The following is a 23,813-nucleotide window of genomic DNA, read 5'->3' on the forward strand; positions in this document are numbered from 1 at the left end:
GGGCTTTGGGTGTGTACTCGGAGCTTGAGTAGGCTATCTGCTCTTCAAACAGCCACAAGGACATATGATCAGTAGCAATCAAATAAAATACTCATTTACAAGTAAATGACATTTTATTCCTGTACTGACTTGAGCTTCTTTTATCAAATATGCATGAAAATATACCTGAAATGAGGATGAGGAAGAAAAAAAAGTCCAAATGTTTTGAAGAACTACTCAGGTTTCTTTCGTGAATGCTGTGCAAATATGAATCCACAGCATTCAGCAGAAATACCAAGGAAAGACAGTCTCCATACAGATCAAATACTTGGAAGTTAGATGGAATAGCAACAACAGTCTGACTAATGTCAAGTATTTATACTACAAACAGAAGTGTGGAGGCCTAGGTTCAGATGGCTATGCCTATTCCAGAAAACACTTTAATAGGCTAACTCCAAACACGAATTTAAAAATTGAGAGATCACTAAAAATGAAGTACAGGATGTGTTAATAAAAAAACAATTTCTGCACTTACATGTGCAGAATACTTATATGCCATCCTATGTTCAGCCAGAGGGATCACTGAGTATCACTGGAACAAAGACAAATAGAACCAGAGAATGCTACATGGAGAACTGCTGTGAAGTGACCCATATGCTGAAATGAAGCACTAAATTTACATTTGGTTTAGGTGAGAATGCCATCTTCTGCTCGTTTCCACCACCACATACTGCACTGACCTTCTTCGAAGCCATCACGGAATGAGCCAGACCGGCTCATTGTTCTGCTCTTCTCATCCAAGGACATGGAGCTGTTTCTGAAGCGTGTGTCACTATAGGGGTCATAGGGACCATCTGCATTGGAAAGGCTGTGAGTCCGCAGCATGGTTGGATTTGACAGGCTCATCTGGGCTGCAGTGGTTGGGCTTGCTGTAAAGCACAGAATAAATGACAGTTTATTTGTGTGAACACAAATTTTCATGCTCGATGTTGGTGCAGCTATCAGAAAACATTTCGTTATTCTTAGACACAAATTTTTCATGTCACCCACTCTAGACTTCATTATGTTTCTAATTTCAGTGGACTCAAGTAAGAGGCATGCAAATCAAGCTAATAAATAAGAAGATTCAAGTAAGTAAGGTCATTCTAAACACTGGGTGATAAGTCCATGCTTCTACAGGCAAACTCAGTCAACTCAGTAGCACCTCATACTCATGAATTAATTCTCACTTAATTTGAAACAGCCCTTCCTCAAAAAGGTGTAAAATGCCCAGGTGAATTCAAACTAATATTTTGCTTACACAGAACAGGCCTCATGAATGATCTCCTTAGAAGTCTTCAAGTTCTCAGAGAGTGGTATTTTTATGTGAATTTAGGGGAAGTTGGAAAATTTAAGACCTTTAGGTTCCTAATAGTTATATATTTCGGAACAGTTTATTTCCCCTGTGAGGTCCAAAGAATTCTAAGCAGTACACAGGCACGAAATCTTGCAGAATTTGCAGATCAAAAGATACCACAAAAACATCAATTTTGCCTTGAGAGCCAATGCTCTCCCAGCCAGTGCTTAGAGTATAAAACTTCCATTCCAGTTTTCACATTTTTTAAAGCACTTTTTGTGATAAATTATTCCTGTTGTTTAACAATAATTTTTGGAAAAATGAAAACAACAGAACTGCTGTTCAACTGGCAATCTCCTCTGGATGTCCTATGACTGCCTGTTTCCAGATATTCTAGCATGCTAACAGTTTATTTCAGACGCAGGGTGGTCAATTAAAAACTACAAAACATTATGGATCCTCTTAAGCTCCTTCTGTTATTTCTTTCATTTATTTTTATCAGTGTAATTAAGTTAAGATTTTTTCTCTGTTATAATTCCCCTGCTTTTGGATATTATTTCAGACTCAGTTGTGTTAAATTTTCAGACAGAGAGATACTAAGTGATATGCTTGGCCTTTAAAACATTAGTAAGCAGGCAGGCAACATTTTCATTCTTTCGAACACAGCAACGTGTGATATTAACGAATGGCTCTGCTTAATAGCTCAAAATTTAGATTAAGGCATCTGAGGACTCCAAGGGAAATACTTTCAGACGTTACTGCAACTATGCCACTTTTGGGCACACAAGACACCAATGCTGATTAGTCACACTAATTTCAACAAAAGTGCTTCCTGAAGGTTCAAAGCAGTACTTGGAGCTGCTGCAAGACCATTATATCATATGCTCTTTTCAAAGCACACAAAGTATTGCTATGATTATCAAAACACATTTGTTATTCACCAAGCTGGGAGAAGTTAAATCTAGTTCCAGAAGGTGATGTTATGCTGGATCCTGATGAAAATGGAGAATTGCCAGCAGTGTCCTGGAGCCCCCCTGCTGAATGCGACCGTAGCCATTCTTTTGCATCTTCCTGGCTACGAAGTTGGGAGGAAGGAGTATACCTGCACAAAGCAAACAGGCTCTTTCAGAATGAACCCTGGCAACTATTGTATAAAGAAAGAACAACAAATGAACAAACAAACCATGGAATGTCACAAAGCTTGAGGAGGGGGAAAGGGAACGAAAGATGGAAAAACCTGCATATAAAATGTAAAGATTTCTCCTTTCCTATAGCTTCAGCAATAACCAACTAGCAGATAACAAAAAGACACCAGTAGAAATTGTGTAGTGTAGTACTGCAGAATCAAGTGCAGCGTGTGTTACATAGGTATGACTGGAAAACAAAAACATAGCTTGGAAAACTCTACCTTTCCTCAGGATATGACAAAACCTTATTTTAATCCTTATTTTATCCTTATTTTAATATGTTGGTGCTAAGATTAACTGGATTTCTGTCATACTACAATCCAAGTCAAGAAAGTCATTATCAGATTTTTAAACAAGTTGGGAACCCAATATTTTATATTACACATATATTAAAGGGAGGTGCATCTCATCTGGTTCAAAATGTAATTAAATAATTTAAATAATTAAAATAATCAACATGGAGACTACACTGAGCCTTTTCTGAAGGTAAACCTGACACATATATCAGTTTATTAAGAACGGGAGGTTTCTGCATGATCACTACCTACCTCTTCAGCACTCAAATGTTTCAGTCTTAAGAGAGTATTTACATATTAGAGACATACTCAACCACCACACAAACATTTTAAACAAAATTCCAGATTAAGAAAGGCTTTTAGCACTCAGCTTCATGGGATAAAGCTGCTGTGAAGAACAATGCACAGAGCACAGAACTAATTGCAGCTGCCATTTCAAGGCATCAATTCAGAGATCCTGCAAGCTGCATTAAGCAGTTCTGAAGTGATAGTTTTTCTAAACTATTTGGTATCTCCTATAAATTCTGTAACACTAAGTGTTTAATTAAAAGACCTCATGTTGGCAGTCTCACTTCTATGGATGGAATAAAAAAAAAGTCTGTGTAATTTTGTACATCTTAAAAATCACAGTCTTAGAGTGACACAAAATGTATTAGAAGGCAGTTGCCAGGGGTTTCTTTGGGAATTCTTTTTTTCTTTTCTAGATAAGTGGAAATGCTCTCTGAGATGCCTGTGTGCTTAAGGATTCAGAAGAAAATATCTTTTGTAAAGTGAATATGTCCATACCCATCCTAAAAGGTTTAGGATGATACTGAAAATATTTTCTGCTTTTGTACGAACACCAAGGACACTGGGGTGAACATAATCTCACGTCATTGCATGTAAGAGCAACAAAAGCAGCAAAATCATTGCTTCCAAAGTGAGCCCAGTGATGGTTGATGAGGTGCTTTCCAGCAAAAGCCACAACTCTTGCTTAAGCAGACAAGCCACTGGATGAAAAAAAAAGAAAGAAAAAGCACAGTAGAAAACAACTTCCTTTAAGGACTAAAGGAAAAAGAAAAAAAGAAAGAAAGAAGAAAAGGAAGAAAGATTGTTGCCACCTCTTGCAAGCACTGCGACCATCACCACCAGCCACAACAGAAACACAAGGCAAACTCCAAAGCCACCACAAAAGCTGTTAAACTGCGTGGAAACACCAATACCTGAGTCCCTTCTTAGGCAAGGTGTTCCTATCAAGATGTGGGTCGCTGCAGAAAAGTTAAAAGAGAAGAACTTCAGAGAAGGACAACAGGAAAGGGTTAAGATCAGAGCGAAGAGGGGAGTGCAAACATCTGCATCACCTCTTCAGAGGAAAAAAGTGCTGGGGCCTTCCTACAGGAACATGCAAAAACCTCCTTCCCCAGGTGTGGTTTTTCACCGGCATGCAGCTGACACCCTGCTCATGAAGCTCATCTGCTCACAAAGCAATTCTGTCATTTCTCCCGTCCACAGTGAACGTAAAAATAGTGCGTGTCAAGCAAACGCTTAAAAATCCCCATTTCCACAGGCTATTTCTGAAAGCTGAGGAGAATCTGCTGGTCAGAACCACCTTCCTGCCACTTTGCTCAGCAATACACGTTGGGAATGCAGCCTGATGTTACTCTTCAGCTGCATGCTACGGGACTAACAGGATCGAACTGTTTAAGTGTACTAATCTCAGCTTAAATTCCATCAGCAAACTGAAACGTTTCGATTCAGGTCATCTTTTTCCAGCTTTTACATTCATTTTTAGAAGGATGGTTGAGCCCAAGCCCCCACAAAACACTCATGTACCAAACTGCAATAAGGGACTGACAACACTGAATGACACTGGGACTTCACGACATAAGTGACAAGCCTGAAACGCAGTGAGAAAAGCAGCATGCCAGAAGGATGCTGAAATGCTAGTGAGAGTTTCGAATGACAGAACAAAAATTGGCAAAGAAATGAGCAAACGTTCAGAAAAAACAAACAAACCAACCAACCCCAAATCAAAAGATGTTCCCAGTATCAAGAGCAATGAGAAGAACATGCCATCTCTGCCATATGCCATAATCCAGATTTAGGTAGATAAATGGGGTGTTTGAGTGCACTCTCACTGGCATGTCTTTGTGTCAGTTCGCAGCTGAACAATGAACACAGCAGAGGACTCGACTGAGCACATCTTTCACAAAACAATTTGCGTCACCAAGATGGGCAACAAAACCTACAGCCTTGTGCATTCTACTGTCCTGAGACAGCATTACCTGTCCTGTCTCCTGGGCAAAGTATTTCTGCAGAATTTGGGACTAGCAGCAGGGGAAGAAAGTGGGCTAGAAGAACCAGTCCAGTAAGACAGAAAAATATTAGAATGAAAAAGAGGAGAGAACAGAAAGGAATTACAATAAAACATAAACAGAAACCCAAACCATCAGAACATTACATTCAGCAGTAACTTCTGCATTAAGATGCAAATGCAAAAATTGTGTCACTTGACTACATAATTAGACATCAGAATGTAGTTTATTTCCAACACTTGTGGGGTACCACCTTCTACAGCAGAGCATGCCTTGCAAGTCTCCGTCTGTTTTATCCAGATGCTAGCTCAACATGCTGGAAAAGCAGTCCTGTTCCCTCCTCCCTGATCAGCCTGCTCCCCACTCCTACCAGCTACTGATGACAGCTGAGAAACCAATCAGCCTGAAATACAATTCAAGTGACCATTTTCCAATTGGATCCAAATCCCAGCTGATTTGTTTAGTGCATTCACACAAACTCCTCCACCAGAGGAATGCAGAGGGCAGCTGGAGATGGCATAGAGGGCAGGAGGGAGAGGCAGAGAAGGGATCAAGTGACCACAGAGACAGGGACTTTTCAGCATGAGCTCCAATCTAAAAGCTTGTCAAATCACATCTTCTTTTCATAAACTGTTGTCGTCATCACAACACACAAGCACTGGTAGCCCAGATTCTACCTTTATCAAATGTTATAAGCAAGAAGCTAAACAAGAAGCAATAGCTTCTCAAATTAAAATTGTTGTAACGCTGGAGGTTTTTTTGAACACCACCAACAGATCAAGTAACTCAGGAAGGATATGTGATGCAAAATTCATATTCTAAGTATAATACAGTAACAAGAAAAGTTGTCATATTGATTACCATAGCAAATGAAAAATCTCACCTGAACATAACCACTTGCTCTGAACTGGGCTCCTTTCCTAGAATGATTACTTGGTTTGTTCTAGTAATCTCATTCACCATAACACCATGTTGCAAGAAGCACAACTTGAACTGCAACTACACTCTTGCCTACTGCTGACAGAACCTCACTCACACTGGAAATACATACGAGTATATGGAAATGAGAGAAAATAACTACTAACCTTTCAGACAGTGTGGTCTTAACGCTGTTGGTTCGGACAAAGGGAGTCAGAGAATCATCTTTAGAGGCTGGAATCAAGCTCCCAGAGGAGTTATGGCTCAGCCCACCTCCACTGCTCAGAGAGATATCAATGGATTCACAGCTGGTATGAAGACTGCTGACAGACTGATAGCCAATGCCATCCTTGCTAACAGCTGAAGAGCTGCTTGCGTTGGTACCCCATGTTAAACTGTTGGAAGGAGCTGAATGTGCAGAACTGGGACTAGAAGCTAGTGGAGACTGGTTCAAATCTGTGTTCTTACTATAGAGAGGACTGCTGCCCCCGCTGCTCAGTATACCACTGCCAGATGGTGAATCAAGATTACCCTGCTGGTTCATAGTAGCATGAGGATTGGAGATGACTACTGAATTTTTCATATTTTCTGCTGTTGTGATGGGAACTTGCTTACTAGGCTTTCCACCAAAAAGTCTGCAAAAAAAAGACAGTATGAAAAAATACATAACACGGAATATTAAATGCAAAGATATTTTATATCTAAACTACGTATCTTAGGTTCAGAAAATCAACATTAAATAAATGGTAATAGATTAAACATATAAAACTACAAATTTCTGAATCTCCTTATGTTCAGTCCACCTACGCTCGATTCCAGAGACAATTACTATAGCTTCAAATCCATCCTTGGTGATTCTGCACTGAATCATACTTTCTCAAAGCTAAAATGTTGCCTTACACAACTGAAATATAGCTGCACTATCATCTTCTTCTTAAGGGAAAGAGATACCAGAGAAACACCTCACTGATTACTCCGAAACACCAAATAGCACAGGTTGAAAGCTTATTGCCCAGTGAAGTTCTTTGCAAATCACTGACTGCTCTGCACAGACTCAGCATCGCGTGCAGGGATGTAGCAGTGAAGATATTTACTGACATCAAATGTAGGTTCATCTCATTTCAATAGCTAAACTGGCTAGAAACTATCCTTTTGGAGTACAGAATGAGACTGTTCCTTGTTTGGCACCTGGAACTGGCTCAGGAGAAGATCAGCTGAGTGTCCACCAGTGCAAGGGACAGGATATAAGCATGGTTGGAGGAGGATGACTGCAGCTTTTCCAGTTTGCATCACTGATGCCCACGCTACAACTGCACCTCTTGCCAAGAAAACATCCTTCCTAGAACATTACTTCTACTTCTGCCTTTAGCTCTTTTAACTGCTTTAGAACATTAGCTCTGCTCACCCATCTCTCCATGGACTTGCTATTTCCATATCAACAGCATGTCGTATTGGGGATGAAATCTTACAAAGTGAATGTCTAGTGGACTGTCCTCTCAGAAAAGAGGACTATAGCATTTCTAGCTAAGAGTTCCTAAAGATATATGGATGTGTATGCTCTGAGCAGAACTTTCTCTGCTTTTGAGTATGCCCAGGTCACCTGCACACCACATGCACACTATTCAGCCTATCCAACCTTTCCCAGAAACTCAAGCTGCGTAATTTAGCTAGGCCCTCTACAGTGCTTGTAGTAAACCCAGTGATGCCAAGAACCACTGTACCTACTATCTACCTGTGCTATCTTAAGCTTCAGCACACCTCTGCAATGTCTGGAATGCCTCCACTGGATTGTTGCTGCTGCATACTTGCAGCTGGACCAGGCTGAGATGCACATTTCTAATTATGTTATGTTCAGCATTGCTCCAATATCTGTGCCAGGAACACTCAGCACCTCACTTAGAGAATGCAGGCATTCACAAACCTGCACAGATCTGGCAAAGTTGGCTTACCCCATGTCATACCTTAATGATTAGCACAGGCTGACTTAGACAAGCAGAAGCCTTCAAACAATAAACACCATTCCTATAGGGATTGAGAGATATTTAAGAGTCTAGGTTCCATTTAGAATTAATGCTATTGGACTGGCTATGAAGATAAATGTCAAATCATACTGCAATGCTACAAGTCCTTCAGTAACAACAGCAGCTCAGGGTATTCCTGCTCGTGTGCCATTGCACACCACCTCTTCAGTTATACAGGCGATCTGGGACTTAGGGATAAGATCCTAGAGCTTCAAAGAAACCCCATCACCCACACATCAATTTTACAACCCGTTTTTAAACAAAGCAATCTTCCCCAAGCTGTTTCACAGCACCTCTACTGCGACTGAAAGGACGAAGCGCTGTGGCACAAACAGGAACACTTTGCTGCCAAAGGCAGTGTAGTGCTGAACCACAGCCTCGGAACAAGAGGTTGTGGTCTGAAGAGCATTCCTTTTGGGACAGAAAACATCCATCCCAGCAAGATAGTCACATCAATACAGGGATTAATTCTGGAAGGAAATACACTGCAAGAATGGCCATCTGTTTTCTCCTTCCTGCTATTACTGACAAGCAACTGATAGATTCGAGCTGCTCTTTGGTCGTGCATGACTTCCATTAACAGAAAAGCAGTGTATTATATGTGCAGTGCACAAACACCCAACTAGTAAAATATATCATGATAGAAAACAGCTTCATTTAGTGGAAATGCTGGATATGTAACACTTCAGCTAAAGAGAATATTCAGAGAATAGACACAGTGAAGGTCCCATAGCAAAATTACAGAATGTCATTGTCTACAACACTTATACGTATTTGCAGTCTTCCAGGCAAAGATATGGCTTCTAATTTACTGTAAGCTTAACCATTCTGCAGTTCTGTGTGATTCTGTGGAATATTTAAAAAATTTCAAGGCTGAGAAAATATACAGGAAAAACTGCGTGCAACCCATCTCAACTGAATGTGAGAATAAAGCTCAAAGTCTTCTCAGCTGCCATTCTAGAAATCAGTAACAAATTCAAGAGGTCAAATTCAACTCTGATCATATGTCTCTATTTAGACAGCCTGGTAAAAATTCAAGAATGAAATTCTAGATCAAATGATGGAATGGTGAAATTCAGCCTCGGCGTCTTCTCTCTGAAATTGTATTTATTTCTAATGCAGCATTTCAATTATATGGTGAGCAACACGGCTTTCTATTAATAATAATAAAAAAATCTGCAATCAAAAAATCAATCAAGTTTCCAGATTTATGTGCCTGAGGCATGCAACACTGAAAATCTGCACTTGCCATGAGGCATGCCTTAGAAATGAAGGGTCCATTTGAGTTTTTCATTTTAAGGAGTCACTGATGAAGGTTAAACATTCTAAAAGACACGGCTTATCTAATGATAACCGGGAATAAAACAAATGAAGTATCTTGAATTACCCTCGCAAAGGCTCTTCAAATAAAACCACTCGCCTAAAAAGATACAGCTTACAACTCTATAAAGCTTTAGCCTAAGCTGCCATCACAGCCATTATGCTTGCACTGGTGCTTCAGATGGAATGCAGCTTTATCACATCACTGCAAGCAGGATGATGTAGCGTAACTGTATGGGTATTATGGTGTCAAGACAAAATGAAATGCAAAACACTGCAACTTGAAACAGACAAGCTACTCAATGTCAAATTAAATTGAAAAATAATATTAACGGAACCTTTCACTAGTATCAAGACTTCGATGCACACTACTTCAAGAAATTAATTCCTGCCCAACTCAATATTCATGTTAAATATCGTGTGGGACAATGGTGGAGAATCAGAAGACAAGTAAGACAGCTGTTCAAAAATACTCCTGAGGTAAGAAATTTCAACCCAGCTTAGACAGGAATTTCTCTTAGGCTTCTTTGTACTTGAATAACCTGCTGTTATGAGTCTTACAAAACACTGGCCTAATCCATGTTGCTGAAACATCAGTTTGGGTTAGGCACGTGAGTCTAAACATGGTAGGTCAGACTGTACCATCACAATGAAAATTTGAAACAACTCTTCCGTTGTCAATTTGTGATTTGAACCATCACTGGAGCACGTTCAGGTTTGCTACATACACACTAGTGCAAGAATTCTTCAGTAACCTTCACATAAGAAAATATTTCTTCCTGTGGTATCAGTACAGATAATGCCTTCGGGCACAATTCTTAAGACAGAGACTCATATCACAATTGCCCGAACTGCTGCCGGACAGGTTGCTTTTCTTTTCCAAATGTTAAATTATTGCTCTTGTCTCACAGTGTTTTGCATATTTACAACACTAGCCAAACTGCTTATGTGAAATTAAGTACAACGACCTTCGTGTAGGACACTGAGTGCTCCTGAAAGTACAGCCAGACCTGGCTCAAAGAGTCCTGGATCATTCAGCTCTAACTAACATCATTTCACAATCAATGAATTTATTGCCTACCTGCGCAAAGTGGGAGAGGCCACATCAGGGTACTTGGCTCCTTGCTGGTGAGTACTTTGAGCTCCACTAGAAGCAGTCTGTGATGCAGGGTTCACTTTAACAGAATTACATGAGGCCACGCTTTCGTTGTCAGACGAAATCCCTTTCTCTTTATCAGTCTGATTGACTAATCCTGGCAGAGAGCTTCCAAGAATTACCTTGGCAGGCTCTCTCATTTTAGGGACAGGCAACCCAGCTGATTTGCTGCTTATGTTGGAGTCTATGCTACTAGTGCTAGATCTATTCCCAGCTCCACTTCTGCTACTTGATTTACTGGGTCGGGGTAAACTACGATACTGAAGGTTAGTTCGAGCACTGAGCGCTAAGTAGCCATCATCCTGGTTCTGTGAGCCATCAACACTAGTCTTCCGACCAGTGGTCCTACCCATGAGTCCGGATGACTTTGGGATTTTTCCCAGAGTAGCTGATCTACTGGTGATAGTTGCCCCACTGGCAGTAATTATAGTCATGCCTACGGCTGACCCGCTCTGTTTCTTAAATCCGAACGCATTAGCATTAGCAGCAGTTGCTCTAGAGTTACTTGTGGGAAGCTTTTTGGATTCATCACCACTGCTGCGTCCTGCATCTGATGGGGAACGTTTAACATGTCCAGCCTTAGGAGATAGTCTACCCTTTTCTGATACCTTGGCGTCATCAGTTTTCCCTACAAAAATAGAAAAAGAATTCTAATATTTAATGACTTGAAAACAGCAAGCAAATGATGAAACTCAAAGCAGCATGAAAAGCAAAAGCGTGCTAGCCACAAGAGTGTGGTTAAAAACTATGATCTAGTCTGCACTGAACTTAAATGCCACTCTAGTGAGTTATACATGCAGACTTGCCAGAGAAAGTATATGGTGTGTTTGCCCTTGATAGCATGAAAAACAGAACAAACTTATGTAATAATGACAGATTAGAAAAAAAATGTAGTGCTCTGTAGCTACTACAGATTGATCCCCTTTTATCATCAGAAAGAAGTTGTGTCAGGCAATCAGTTATTTACCTAAAATGTATTTTTCAAGAAAATAAGTAGTGACTTCAACTTTTTTGTGTACAGTTGTGCACACAATCAAATAAGAGGTATTAACTTACATTACTTATGTAAATTCAATCATTTTTCATTCACACATCTGCAAGTGCTAAAATCAACTCTCAATTTATGAGAAAGCCCAGAACTAAAAGGTGTTTTAGTATAAATTAGCATGCTGGTTTAGTACTGGAAAACAACAACAACAAAAAAACTCTTCTCAACCACATACTCTGTATATTCTGAAAGTTAATCGTGACTTCAAAAGCTAAAATTACATTATTTATGCTTCATATGTTAATACTATGGCCAAAAAATAGCTTAAGACCAGGGTTGTCTTGAAAACAACTTTCAAAATGAACAGAAACAGAAATGTGGACATACAAGTTTCCATACAGGTTGAAAAAAATACCTAAAAATAAAAAGACAGGATTACCTGAAGTTCAGGTTCTACCTCTATCAAGAATTCAGCCTGTTTCCCTACTGATCACCCTTTTTTTTTTTTTTTTTTTCCCTTTGGCTTGTTTATATCTTACACCTTTTCTCACCTGTTCCAGGTGTCTTTAATGTGCCCGAGGTGGTTGAAGGTTTAGTCCTTGGTGTGGTAATGCCAACCTGAGCCGACATGCCCCGTCGCCAGGAACCCGTCTGCGAAATAACAGCGTTCTTCCTACCAGAAGTGCTTTTATCAGATTCATCAGACACATCAGAGGGATTCCTCCTCCATTTAGATCCTTGCTCCATTTTTATGCCACTGTCGGATCCTCCATCTGATTTCTTGACTTCATCACTGGACCACAAGGAATTCCGCTCGACCTGGGAATGCTTTTCTGCATCAGTCTAGGACAGATAAGGAATTATAATAGAACCTTCACAGCACATCTTCCTTTTGAGCAGCTTCATAAAAGAGAGTTATTAAACTGATTAATAAAGTCAGCACTCATTTCTAAGTACCAATAAACGCAACATGCCACTGAATAGGAAAAGTCACAGTAAGAAAAGAACCCCAACAACATGTATCTTCTCTAATGCGGCAGGGATAAATATAAAAAAAACATACAAGTTGTTCCCGTTAGAACAAATAAATAAATAAAGAAGAAAGAAAAAGAACTTGGTTTATAAAGGAAACACTCAGCCCTATGCCATTTATAATCCCCCTCTCAAATTTCTGAGGAACCCTTTATAGTGCAATGCCAAAAAATCATTTTGAACCTGTGCAGCTAGCTTTCCTTTGTTCCTGCTGCTTTTCTATCTCTTGTTGGCAATCTGATCTCCAGAGCATGATGAGGCAGCTTTTTGAACAGATCTGAAGATGTGGAATGCTGTTAAATCTAATATGCTAGGAAGACACCCAAGAACCGAAGAAGCATGAATCTCTCCCAACTTTCTAGCAACACTCAAGTCTGCCTTAAATACACAAATTACATCAGTTTTTCAACCATACTCAGCTCATACAAACTGTTTTTCCTATTCTTTGAACAGACTGATTGTGCTGCCAGTCTTCTACTGAGAATTTAGCAAAGATGTCAAACAGAGAATTTTTTCATGTGCAAACTTTTGCCAAATTCTCAGAAGCTCTTAAATGAATTCTATTACCACATATGTGAAATATATTCTCTCTCATTAGCTTTTCCTATTGGCAATGGTTACTATTAAAATTATCCTTGTAGAACTCTACTTCTCAAACGATGTTGATTAATTTGGGCAAATTTAGTAATACCACAATCAACTTTTGTGCTCAGGTACAAATTACCTGCTCCAGATAAAAACGTCATAATGCTCTCCAAGCATGACAGCATCATGGGTTGGTGGTTGGACTAGATTACTTTAGTGGTCTTTTCCAACCTTAATGATCACAAAAGAGCCTGCCAATTCAATACCTAATCATGAAGTCCTCCAGTAAGACTCATTGAATTTCTGGAAGTTGCTGAGTACGATACTCAGCACTGTGCAGCAGTAGAAGGGTAATAACACTTGAAATTGTTTCAAACGCCACAAAATATTATAAAGCTCATAATCTTTTCCTCTCTTTGAATAAGCAGAAAATCACAGCATAGGAAAGGATGCGTGATAATGTATCGTGCTTACAGCAAAATACCATACTTTAAAGTTTGTAAGGTATGTTTCCACTTCATTATTTCCCTGTTCTTACCAGATCACATCATAGGTATAACAGAAATGAGGGGGGCAGAAGGAGGGTGTGGTTTAATTTTTTCCGAGTTTTACTGTAACTGCTTTTCTTTTTTTTTAAAGCCAGAAAAACGAGTCTAAGTGATCACTGTGTGAAAGATGACGCCATACATCAGAGTGCTTTTTTTTTTCAGGACTTGAGTTATTTATCTACATTTATGTAGGTACTGAGCCATCAGCCCAGTGAGCATTTCCTGAGGTATGGATTTAGATACTTTTTTCTTGTTGCATTTTCCTCGTGTAACTCAAATGTCATTTCCTGGATGCTCCATTCAAAGAGAGCAACTCAACATAGTTAACATGGAGAGAAAACACTGCCTTCTAGCTTCCTCCTTTTTGTATGGTTGGAAGACTTCGGGATGGCTACCTTTCAATGCACGAACATCAGTAGATTTGTAACACATTCTCAATGTGACCATTTCTGTGTCTTGAGTTTCTCTAAAATCATCATTTCATGAAAATATCTCCTATGCTCACACATCTTGGAAGAGAGTATAGGCAAGAAACAACAAACAATCAGCCAACAAAACAATCCCAACATCATCCCTCACACGTTGTCGTTAATGCCTCACTTCAAATACCTTGTCTGGAATTGCATATTTACGCTGTACACACTTGAGAGCAGGAAATACACCTACTTGCTAGTAAAGGCTTTATTCTAGCTTTGGTTGAATATGAAATGCTCCTGTGCTTTCCTTTTCCCTGCTTCACATCCATAAGAACAGTACAATCTCAACACAGTAAACTGACTACAGCAAGTCCTCTCTCTCCACTCTCTTCAGTTCTACTTCATCTCCCACACATTTTTTTCCAAGCTCTTTTCCCCAGCCTTTGAAATGCTGCACATTTACCCTCTAAGCTCCTTGGCCAGAGATGTTGCTTAATGGTAAACAACGAGAACAGCACAGAAACATGACTAAGGAATCAAAGGCAAAACACGGTGAAACCTGGCTTCCAGTTTCAGCAGAAACTCCACCCACCTGAAAGGGCCTGAATTAGGTGAAAGTGGAAAACTCTGCTGCAGAACACAGCAAGACATGCAGCACAATAAATCTATTCAGTAAGCTGTAAACAGATCAAATCCATCTTTGATCCAATGAAACTGGGAAGTCATCTTGGTCCAACAGTTTAAAGATGCTGCTGTTTTCTATTTAAGGAAATTGTTTCCTTTCCTTCTTGTGATCTCTGTATGATTACGAGAAAAAGTTTACGACTGAATCTCCTCTTCTATCTCGTTCAAGTTAAATAAGTTATTTTCAAATGCCCACTAGGTCTTCATCTCTCTTTGCAATATCTGTATGATACAACCTTAATGGCAAACTCTATGTAGTGCTATATTAAAAGGTAAACCAATCAAGTCTCTGCAATGCTTGGGAAAAATTTACAGCGCTGCAAAAGCAGTATAGCTATGTTAAGTCATTTAGTGTTTGGCATAATCCAACACCAGAACAGACTGCCCAGTGAGGTTGTGGATGCCCCCTCCCTGGAAGCACTTAAGGCCAGGCTGGATGGGGCTTTGAGCAACCTGGTCTACAGAGAGGTGTCCCTGCCTATAGCAGGGGGTTTGGAATTGGATGATCTCTAAGGTCTCTTCCAATCCAAACCATTCTGTGATTCTATGATAATGAGAGCAAGACACAGTGCCATGGTAAGTTAAATTCTGGTTCCCTTCCCTGGTTTGTTCAGAATCAACTTGAGAACATCTCCACATCACTGCTACCAAAGGGGACTACAATAATCAATGTCTATAAAGATTAAGTCATGGCCATTTCTAAGGCCTGGTTCTCAGAGATGAACAAAATACATCTTCTTCTGGAGATGGAGGTATTCAGCACTTCTGAAAATCAGTTTCTTAGCAGAGACTTTCTTTTCTACTGTGAGCATGTCCTGCTCATTGCAGAGTAACTTGCTGATTTTATCAGTAGACACTGACATGTTAGGGCTCTCTCCCTTTGATGAGCTGTCTTATTTTTCTAAACTCCCAGCTGCACATGTGTTAGCTTCCAGCTCCCTCTTTAATTATCTGAAACCCAACTTCTGTACCACCTCAATGCGGTAGCTTAGAAGTTAAGTGCCTGCTATTTACAAGAACCAAAACAATGGATCACCTGAGAAGTCTGCATCCCTGTGCAGATGTGTACCAGTCCTCTGTGGCTTACCAAGCAAGGGAATGCAAACCCTGGCACAGGTCACCATACTCAAGATAAGGCAGAAAAAGCATATATGCAGCAGTCATTATTGTCATGAGCAGTGAGGACTACTTTGGGCAACAAAAACCAACCCTGCAAGATACACATGGTTCCATCACTCCTTGTAATCTCCATACCCCTGGGTGACAAGAGTAGGATTTTTTCTGTTGTTGTTTAAATGAAAACAAAGTATTTTATGGATAATAATTTGCAGTTAATAGTACCTAGAATAAACAGTTTCAGTCATGGAAACTGAGGAGAGAAGCAGGTAACAGATACAAATCAAAGAACTGTAAACAAACCGTACATTTTGGCTCCCAGTTCCCTCTTCTAATGGCTATGCTCTTTACAAGCTTCAGCTCATCTCCTTCTGGTCTATGCTATAAGTCTGCATTCTTTTGGATGCTGTGATAGTTGTGGAGGAGGAAGAGAAGCTCAACAAACAGATTTTGATCTCTTAGAGGTGTTTCCAAGAATCTGATCCATCAGAAGATACAAGTCAAATGAGTTTCTATTTTTTTTCTTAGCTTAATATTTAGTTATGTCTCCTTTTTCCTCCTTTTTTTCTTCCCGACAGTATTACAGTGTTGAGATATTAACAATTGTCAAAAAAACATTTGAGTTGCCTATGTTATTGTCTGTGTTAAGATACTGAAAAACATGCTTGATATATCTTGACTCCTCTCAACTTGTACAGGACTTGCATTAGCAGTTTCGAGCACACATGAAATCACTGATATACAACCAGAGGCTAACTGGGAATCTTTAATATAGGCTCAAATATGCACTATGGCAAGGGAACAAAGAGTAAATATATGCTTGCACCACAGTCCTGCAGGCAGAGTAAGACTTCACAGCAACCACACTTCTACATTAGAACAGGTATTAAAAGCAAATTTAGGGTCCAGTTATGAAAAGAAGAATAAAAGAAGAAAGAAACAGAAAAGAAAGTTGTCTATGCTTCCTTCTCCTCTACCTGCTGCAGTGCTCAGTCACTGCAGGGCAGCAGCTTTGACATATATACATGTAGGCTGCTGATGGACACAAAATTTATCTTCCTATGCAATGCTGCCAGGAATAGGAAGCCTGAAGTAATGTGCAGCCCCAGAAGTTAAAAATAATTTATTTCATTTGCCTAGTACATGTACATTTCCGATGGGAGTGCAAATAATCTTTAACCTTCACACTGACTTACTCAAATTCTATTCTTTGAAAAAAACGTAACATCCTTTTCTCGAACTAGGAGGAAAAATCCCATCTACTAATGCATGTTTTCTGTACTGCAGTCTTGTTACGAAGGAAAAAAACACTTGTTGCCATAACACCACAGCAGATATTCCATGGATTACACACATACACACAGGAAACGTTCATAAATGCCACATACGATGGTTACTGCTGCTTGACATTTCCTTTTCAGCAACACCCACTGCATTGAGGGTTGTGCATGGGTTCAGTACATGGCCAAGTACATGGGAAAGGGGAAGGTGGTAAAGACACATAAAAAACATTAGCGTGGACTAATTCAGGAATCTGGAGCTCAGTTTTGCTGAAGTATGGTACTTAGCATTAGTCAAAACAACAATATCTCTTGGCATTCTTAATGTTTTTCTCAATCAATTTCCAAGTTTTTCAGCCTGCGTTGCTGAAAGGCTGTAAAGACAGCTGCAAATTAGAACAAGGTTACTGTTAATGGAAAAATATTCATACATTTAATTATTTTTCTGTCAAGAAATAGTATGTGTGAAGGCATGAATAAGACTTCATCCAACTTAAGACAATAATATTGATTGCATGGGAAAGTAATAAATATCAGTGTTACTCTTTTACCTTACCTGTGCATCTAAGTTTTTACGAGAGGAGGCAGGTGTGTTGGCGTAAGAGCTGATAGAGGAGCTGGTGTTAATGTCATCAGTGCTGAGATTATCTATGGTGTCACTGATCCCACTGCTGACAGAGCTGCTGTCATCCCAGCTGGGGAAAAAACAACACAACAAAGGAAGAAAACATGAGTCAAAAGACAAAACATAATTCAAAAGAAAATTATTATTTCTTCAAGTCGTAAACTACTGCTGGTTGCCAGATGAAAATAGGCTGGTCATTTTCTTCATTACTTCATTACAAAACAAGTCTAAGTTCATTGATTATGTCTAAGTTCATTGATTAAGTCTAAGCTCATTGATTATGCTGTAGCCACGCAGCCTACTCTGTGACACTGTGAAGTTGGCAGCGCCAATGATGTCATTCTTCTCACTGGCTCATTGAAAGTTTGAGCAAACAAACCTTGAAATGACCCTTGGAACAATGCCCACAGCCCCGCACGGGGGAAGGTGTTGGCAGCAAGGTATGTGCGGGATGGCGTAGCACTCACGTGCACAGCCGTGATGCAGAGATGGAATGCAAACACAAGGATCTCAGAGCAATCTTTTGTACTTGGTTGTTATGCATGCATCCTAGATCTACAACTCACAGCACCAGTTGGTATCAGAAACGTTTAGAAAGCAGACAGTTGCTATCAAGTGAAAGTTTAAAAGAATACCATTGTCCAGACAGCACATAACCCTCCTGATCTGTACAACACATCATCTGCAAGCCCAATACCAGCCAGTCCCCGAGCAACAGAAGACCACCCAATGAACTCCTCCTTTTTCAAACTTTCCTTCTGCGTGATGTCATGCGGTACAGAATATCCCTTTGGCCACTCCCTGCTCCTTATGCCCACCAGCCCCTTGCTGGCAGGACAAGAGGAGAAGCAGAGAAAACTAAAATGGCCTTGGCTCTGTAGAGTGCTACTCAATAACGCCCAGAAACATCGGTGTGTTATCAACATTGTTTTTCTCCTCAACCAAAACAGAGCATCATACCAGACGGGAAGAAGAAAAACAACTCAGTCCTAGCTGAAATTAAGACAAGGACACAACAGCTAACTACGGCTGGAAATGCATAAATACAGATATTATAGATTTTTCAGAAAATTCAGGGAATTTGCACAGCTTCACCAGCAGCACACCTTGCATAGAACATCAGCTGCAAGAGGGACATTGTGTGCCTGCAGGAATGGTTACTGCCTGCAGGAATGGTTACTGCTTGCAGCTGCTTTTTCCTACTGCTTTGTTTCAAGTAGTGGTACTCACCAAGCTGCCAGCAGGGTCATTTGTGGGAATTTTTCCTGCATCATCTCAGATGCAGCCAGCTTGGCTGCTCACATCAACAATTAAGGAGCCTGTCTGATGTTGCCCTGAGGAACCCGTGCTTTGCTGGCCCAAACTGTACCCTGTAGCTAGGGCTCAGCACCACCAAGTATTCCCACTGGTCTGTATCAGTGGTGAAGCTATGTTTCCAAGGAAGGTTACAATCTTTGTCTAGGTTTTCCTTTACCTGTACATTTTTGAAGAGGAAGCTGATCTAATAGGAAACAGAGATAGAAGCTAAAAGGAAGCTCCTAACACAACTCGAGTCTTCTTGCAGCTGGCCAAACCAGCCAGCCAGCTTCTACGTGACAGCTTTCAATTTTTAGAAACAGATATTTGACATCAGAACCTGTAACACAGAGCTATTTCAACTCCCTGTCTGCCAGCAAGATGGCACTCAGTTCTCATTCCTGAAAAGCTACCCAATATGCATTCCAGATATGGTTACTTTTCCAATGGGGGTGGGGGAGCAAATTCTTTATCTTCATAAATAACAGAAATGTTACATTGCTGAGCATTCACCACCCTTAAGCCATCACAGGTCCCAGTTCATCAGTGTCTAGAAAACGCATCTCATTTCAATTGCAAGCAGTTTTACTGCTATCAGCCAGTCCCATCGACTACAGTTGGGCAATCTCAGGCAATATGGAGATATGTAAGTGCCCTTCTGAACTGGGACATGTGCTGAATGACAAAGGTGGAAGCACGCATCTGAATGCACTGATTGCTGTGGCTTCCCCTTAAATACATCCTGGGCTATACATCTTTCATGTGCTGATGGAAGCTGTGGCCACTCGCAGTTTGCATTTTCAAGGGTGCCATCTGTTGCTAGGTTTAAAAAGGACAGCCATCCTGAGATCCACAGAGATGTACAGTATTTTGGTGGCTGGAAGATAAGCAGTAAGGCTCTTGCAGGCATGCTGATCACAACAAGAAGAAATAATGATGCCCGTGACCGTTTGACAAGCCAAGCATCCACCATCCATAGGCAAGATGCTGTTACAATACAAGCTCTTCACCCCAATAAATGTACCAGCCTGTATTTGGTGCAACACACAACGGTGCAGGACACTGCATCTGTCACCAGACGGATGCATCTTCATTGCACACTGCTTTCACAACAAGCCTGAAGGCTCTACATAAATCCGTTCACTTTTGAGTTGGAGCCTTGATGGTTAAAGCCAAAAGAAAGGGTGCAGAATGGGGAACCCAATAGCCCTTGTAATTACAGTATGCTTGGTTCCCAGAGCTGCGATAACATCTTTGTAATTTAGCTGGTGCAATTAATAATGGCTGATGTCAGCAAAAGTCTACTCAACCATGACCTGAAGCCGGAATGTTTGGGCTTTCCTTTCTCTATTTGATCAGTTACCTGAAACTTTACTTTGATTACTAAAAACTACATAAAATCTTGTAAGTGTATTATACAGGGAAATCATTCAACCACTCTCTTAAAAACCATTCCCACTACTGAAAACAGCTGAAGCAAATGAGGTCAAACAGCTAGGAAAGATGTACTGTCACAGATGAGATGGAGGCAAGGGCACAGCAAAGCTTTAAGTAGTGCTGAAAACCAGGTGGGGAAGTTTACCATCACAGCCCAATGCTAGCACTTCTGCCTTCCATGGAAGGTAGAGCCTCTTCCTCCTTATGCTGTCTCTTTTTTTGAAGTAGAAGTGGGCTTTCATGTTATCAGTTAGTTACCCAAAGCACAACAAGCTGTCTCCTGCTCCCTACAAGCCCAGCAGCACCCTTGATCAGAGGAAGCCCTTCCCTTCCCTTCCCTTCCCTTCCCTTCCCTTCCCTTCCCTTCCCTTCCCTTCCCTTCCCTTCCCTTCCCTTCCCTTCCCTTCCTTCCCTTCCCTTCCCTTCCCTTCCCTTCCCTTCCCTTCCCTTCCCTTCCCTTCCCTTCCCTTCCCTTCCCTTCCCTTCCCTTCCCTTCCCTTCCCCCATCCCAGGCTGCTCACCCTATCGTGACTAACATCTTTGCTAATACGGATCACCCACATAAAGCACTAGGTCAACTACTCTAAGCTGCTTTTTCAAACAGGTTTGCAATGTGGTTAGGCTCAGACTTGTATTTTTCTACAGTCTATCAGCGCTTTCCCATCTTGCATAATCATCATCCACAGAATTGGGTTTTCTCTTGTCAGCTTGGAGGGCACGTGAAACTGTCCGAAACCACCACGCAGTCCTCAGGACATAACCCTCACTGCAGAAACATTTGCAGTTTGCAAGTCCAAAGAAAAACGTCATTAAAACACGACTCAGTAAAGCTATTGTTAAAGGCTGGAAATCCACCCTTTGCCACGGATGGGTGTGGATTCTAACATTGCTGGCTCTTCACTCAAAACCAAAATTACAATGAGCTGCTGAAAAATACATTTGTCAAAGACAGGGCCTTGGGGCTCTACAATATTTCAACTGGAAACATGCTAATTATCCTCTTCTACCTAAAAATTTAACTATTTATTAGTTGATAGGAGAACAATAAATAAATAAATAAATAAAAATCAAGGTGTAAAATGATTGAAACTTTGCAGTGCCTTCAAAGAACTAAAAGGAAAAATTAAAAAGCCAGAAGAATGTAATTGTGCTATGAAGCGAGATACTAAATACTGCAGTTGCACTGTTTTCTTGTGGGATTTCCTATAATACTGACATCACTGTGTCACAAATCCAAAAGCCATATTGCAGCCCCTTCCGTGGTTCTCCTCTCAGACTGTTATAAAAGGTGACAAATAACTCTTTGCAAAAGAATGTACAGCAATCTTAATATTAATACATTTCACTGGGTTATTAATCATCCACCATCTCTCAGTCTTTGTTACTCTCTTTTACTACGTCTTCATATGCATTTGAAACAAAACATTCTGTTTCTAACCAACATGCTCAGGGACAGCACTTTTGAAACACGCTGAAAAGTGAGACCATCCAAATTGAAAAGTAAAACAGGGAAGGGGAAAACAAATACAGATCAATTCCACCTCTCCTTTCTGGAGCAGAATCCAATCCGTATACAACATTTCTGGCACTCAGTTAACCTCCTGGAGGTGTGCTGTGAGTTGTTCAGCAACCATTTGGTTTACATCACCGCCCAGGAAGCACAATGTTGTGTTTAGCATTCATCTAAAATAACATTTCAGGATTTACATTTAAAAGACCTATTTGTAAAAGAGAATAATTATCAACAGAAAAGTATCAATTTGGGCCCAAAAAATTAGGGAAGAAAAGAGTAGTAGAAGCTAGAAATCTGCACATTCTTTTTGCTTGATTTTTTTTATACCAGTACTAATAACTGTTTGAAAAATAACACTAGATTTTATTTTGCCCTTAAAACTTGACAAGCCACTGCCAAACTTCAAGCAAACACAGCTAAGTGTGTATACATAGGGGCTGCTAAACCCATCTAATCTCAGAATGTTCACCAGTTGACACACTCCAAAACTTCATGAAACAATGTGACTTTCTGCTAAAAACAATCATCTCTTGCCATAAAACAGAAATTCCAATGACAATCTCTTTTGCTCCAAGACATTTCAATTATTCACTATCTACAGCCACTAAATAGAGCAGTCCCAGGGCTGCATTAAGTTACAAAATGCTTGGCTGGTGTAACTTGTTTTCTGGCCATTGTTCAAAACAATTGTTCCTCTGGCACTACGCAGCCTTGGGGCAAGGTGATAAATCAGAGCCTTTGACCCAAATGCTGGACGAACAGTATGGCACAGCTAGCTCTGAAGAATCCAGCTCAAACACTGTAAGCAGCTACTGACCCTTGTTTCCTGGGCTTGAAACTGTGTTTGCAATGACTTTCCTCTTGGACTGCTGCTGGCCCCCCATCTACTGCTCCATCCAAAGCATTCCTGTGCTGAGAAGGCACGACCTGTCCCAGAAAAAAAATCATTGTGAAGCACACAGCCCAGCAATGAGACAGTGGCTCCTCAGTGGTCAAGTCAAAGATGCTGGGTTGATGGTCGGCTGAGATGACCTTAGCGGTCTGTTGCAACATCAAGGATTCGATGACAACCCTATGATTCAGCTGAGGACTCGGCTCAGTTCCCTGTGTTCCCCCCTCCAGCAGCAGAGCCAGGAATCCACAGCCAAGCACCAGAGGGACGCGCAGATGCAGCTCACAGCTGCAGCGTGCTCTTCTCTCCCTTTGGCTCCGGCCAAAGCTCTCTGGGGCTGCAGGGATGAGGCCCAGTGCCCAGAGCTGATACCTGGGGGATCGGTCCCCTCCTAGCACAAGGCACAAGGCACTCTTTAAGTCACAGCCCCAAAAAGGGGTGGCACTGACTGAAACACCAATGCGCTTTCTGACACAGGTCTGCCATCTGAATGCTCCTCCAGGATTGAATGGGGCGGGTGAGAGCTGAGCAGGTCACGAGCAGCTCCTGTTACCTGGCAGCCTGCTTTGGGAAACAAAGGAAAGATTCATAGCTCCAAAACAAAATAAAAATGGGCTGAAACACAACGAAGGAAAAGGAGAGATTAGCTAAATTCTTAGAGCACTGACGTAACTAAACAGGGGAAGGAAAGGAATGAAGGATAGCGTGGAAACAAAAACATGCAGCAGGCATGTCAATTCCTTGCAGCGAGCAGCACTCAGAGCAGCCTGACCTGGCCTGAGCCCTGCAGCTGCACACCCTGGGCCAAGCTACCTGTCTGCAGCCCTGGCACCCACAGAGTACAGGCAGGAGATGGCTGCGTCGCTCCCCAGCCTGCATGTAATTCCTCCTGCC

The 23,813-nt window shown here is 40.9% G+C and overlaps 1 protein-coding gene across 1 annotated transcript in view; it reads right to left on the minus strand.

The window, feature by feature from the left end:
- Positions 1-23,813, minus strand: part of NAV2 (neuron navigator 2) — a 184,280-nt gene that overhangs the window by 33,366 nt on the left and 127,101 nt on the right. The window contains 8 exon segments of the mRNA XM_010710727.4: positions 720-908; positions 2,257-2,417; positions 4,001-4,045; positions 5,063-5,128; positions 6,178-6,645; positions 10,433-11,135; positions 12,047-12,338; positions 17,713-17,851. Coding sequence (XP_010709029.2) covers positions 720-908; positions 2,257-2,417; positions 4,001-4,045; positions 5,063-5,128; positions 6,178-6,645; positions 10,433-11,135; positions 12,047-12,338; positions 17,713-17,851 — 2,063 coding nt within the window.

Source organism: Meleagris gallopavo, chromosome 5 (genome assembly GCF_905368555.1).
Source record: "Meleagris gallopavo chromosome 5, MGAL_WU_HG_1.1, whole genome shotgun sequence".
NCBI lineage: Eukaryota > Metazoa > Chordata > Aves > Galliformes > Phasianidae > Meleagris > Meleagris gallopavo.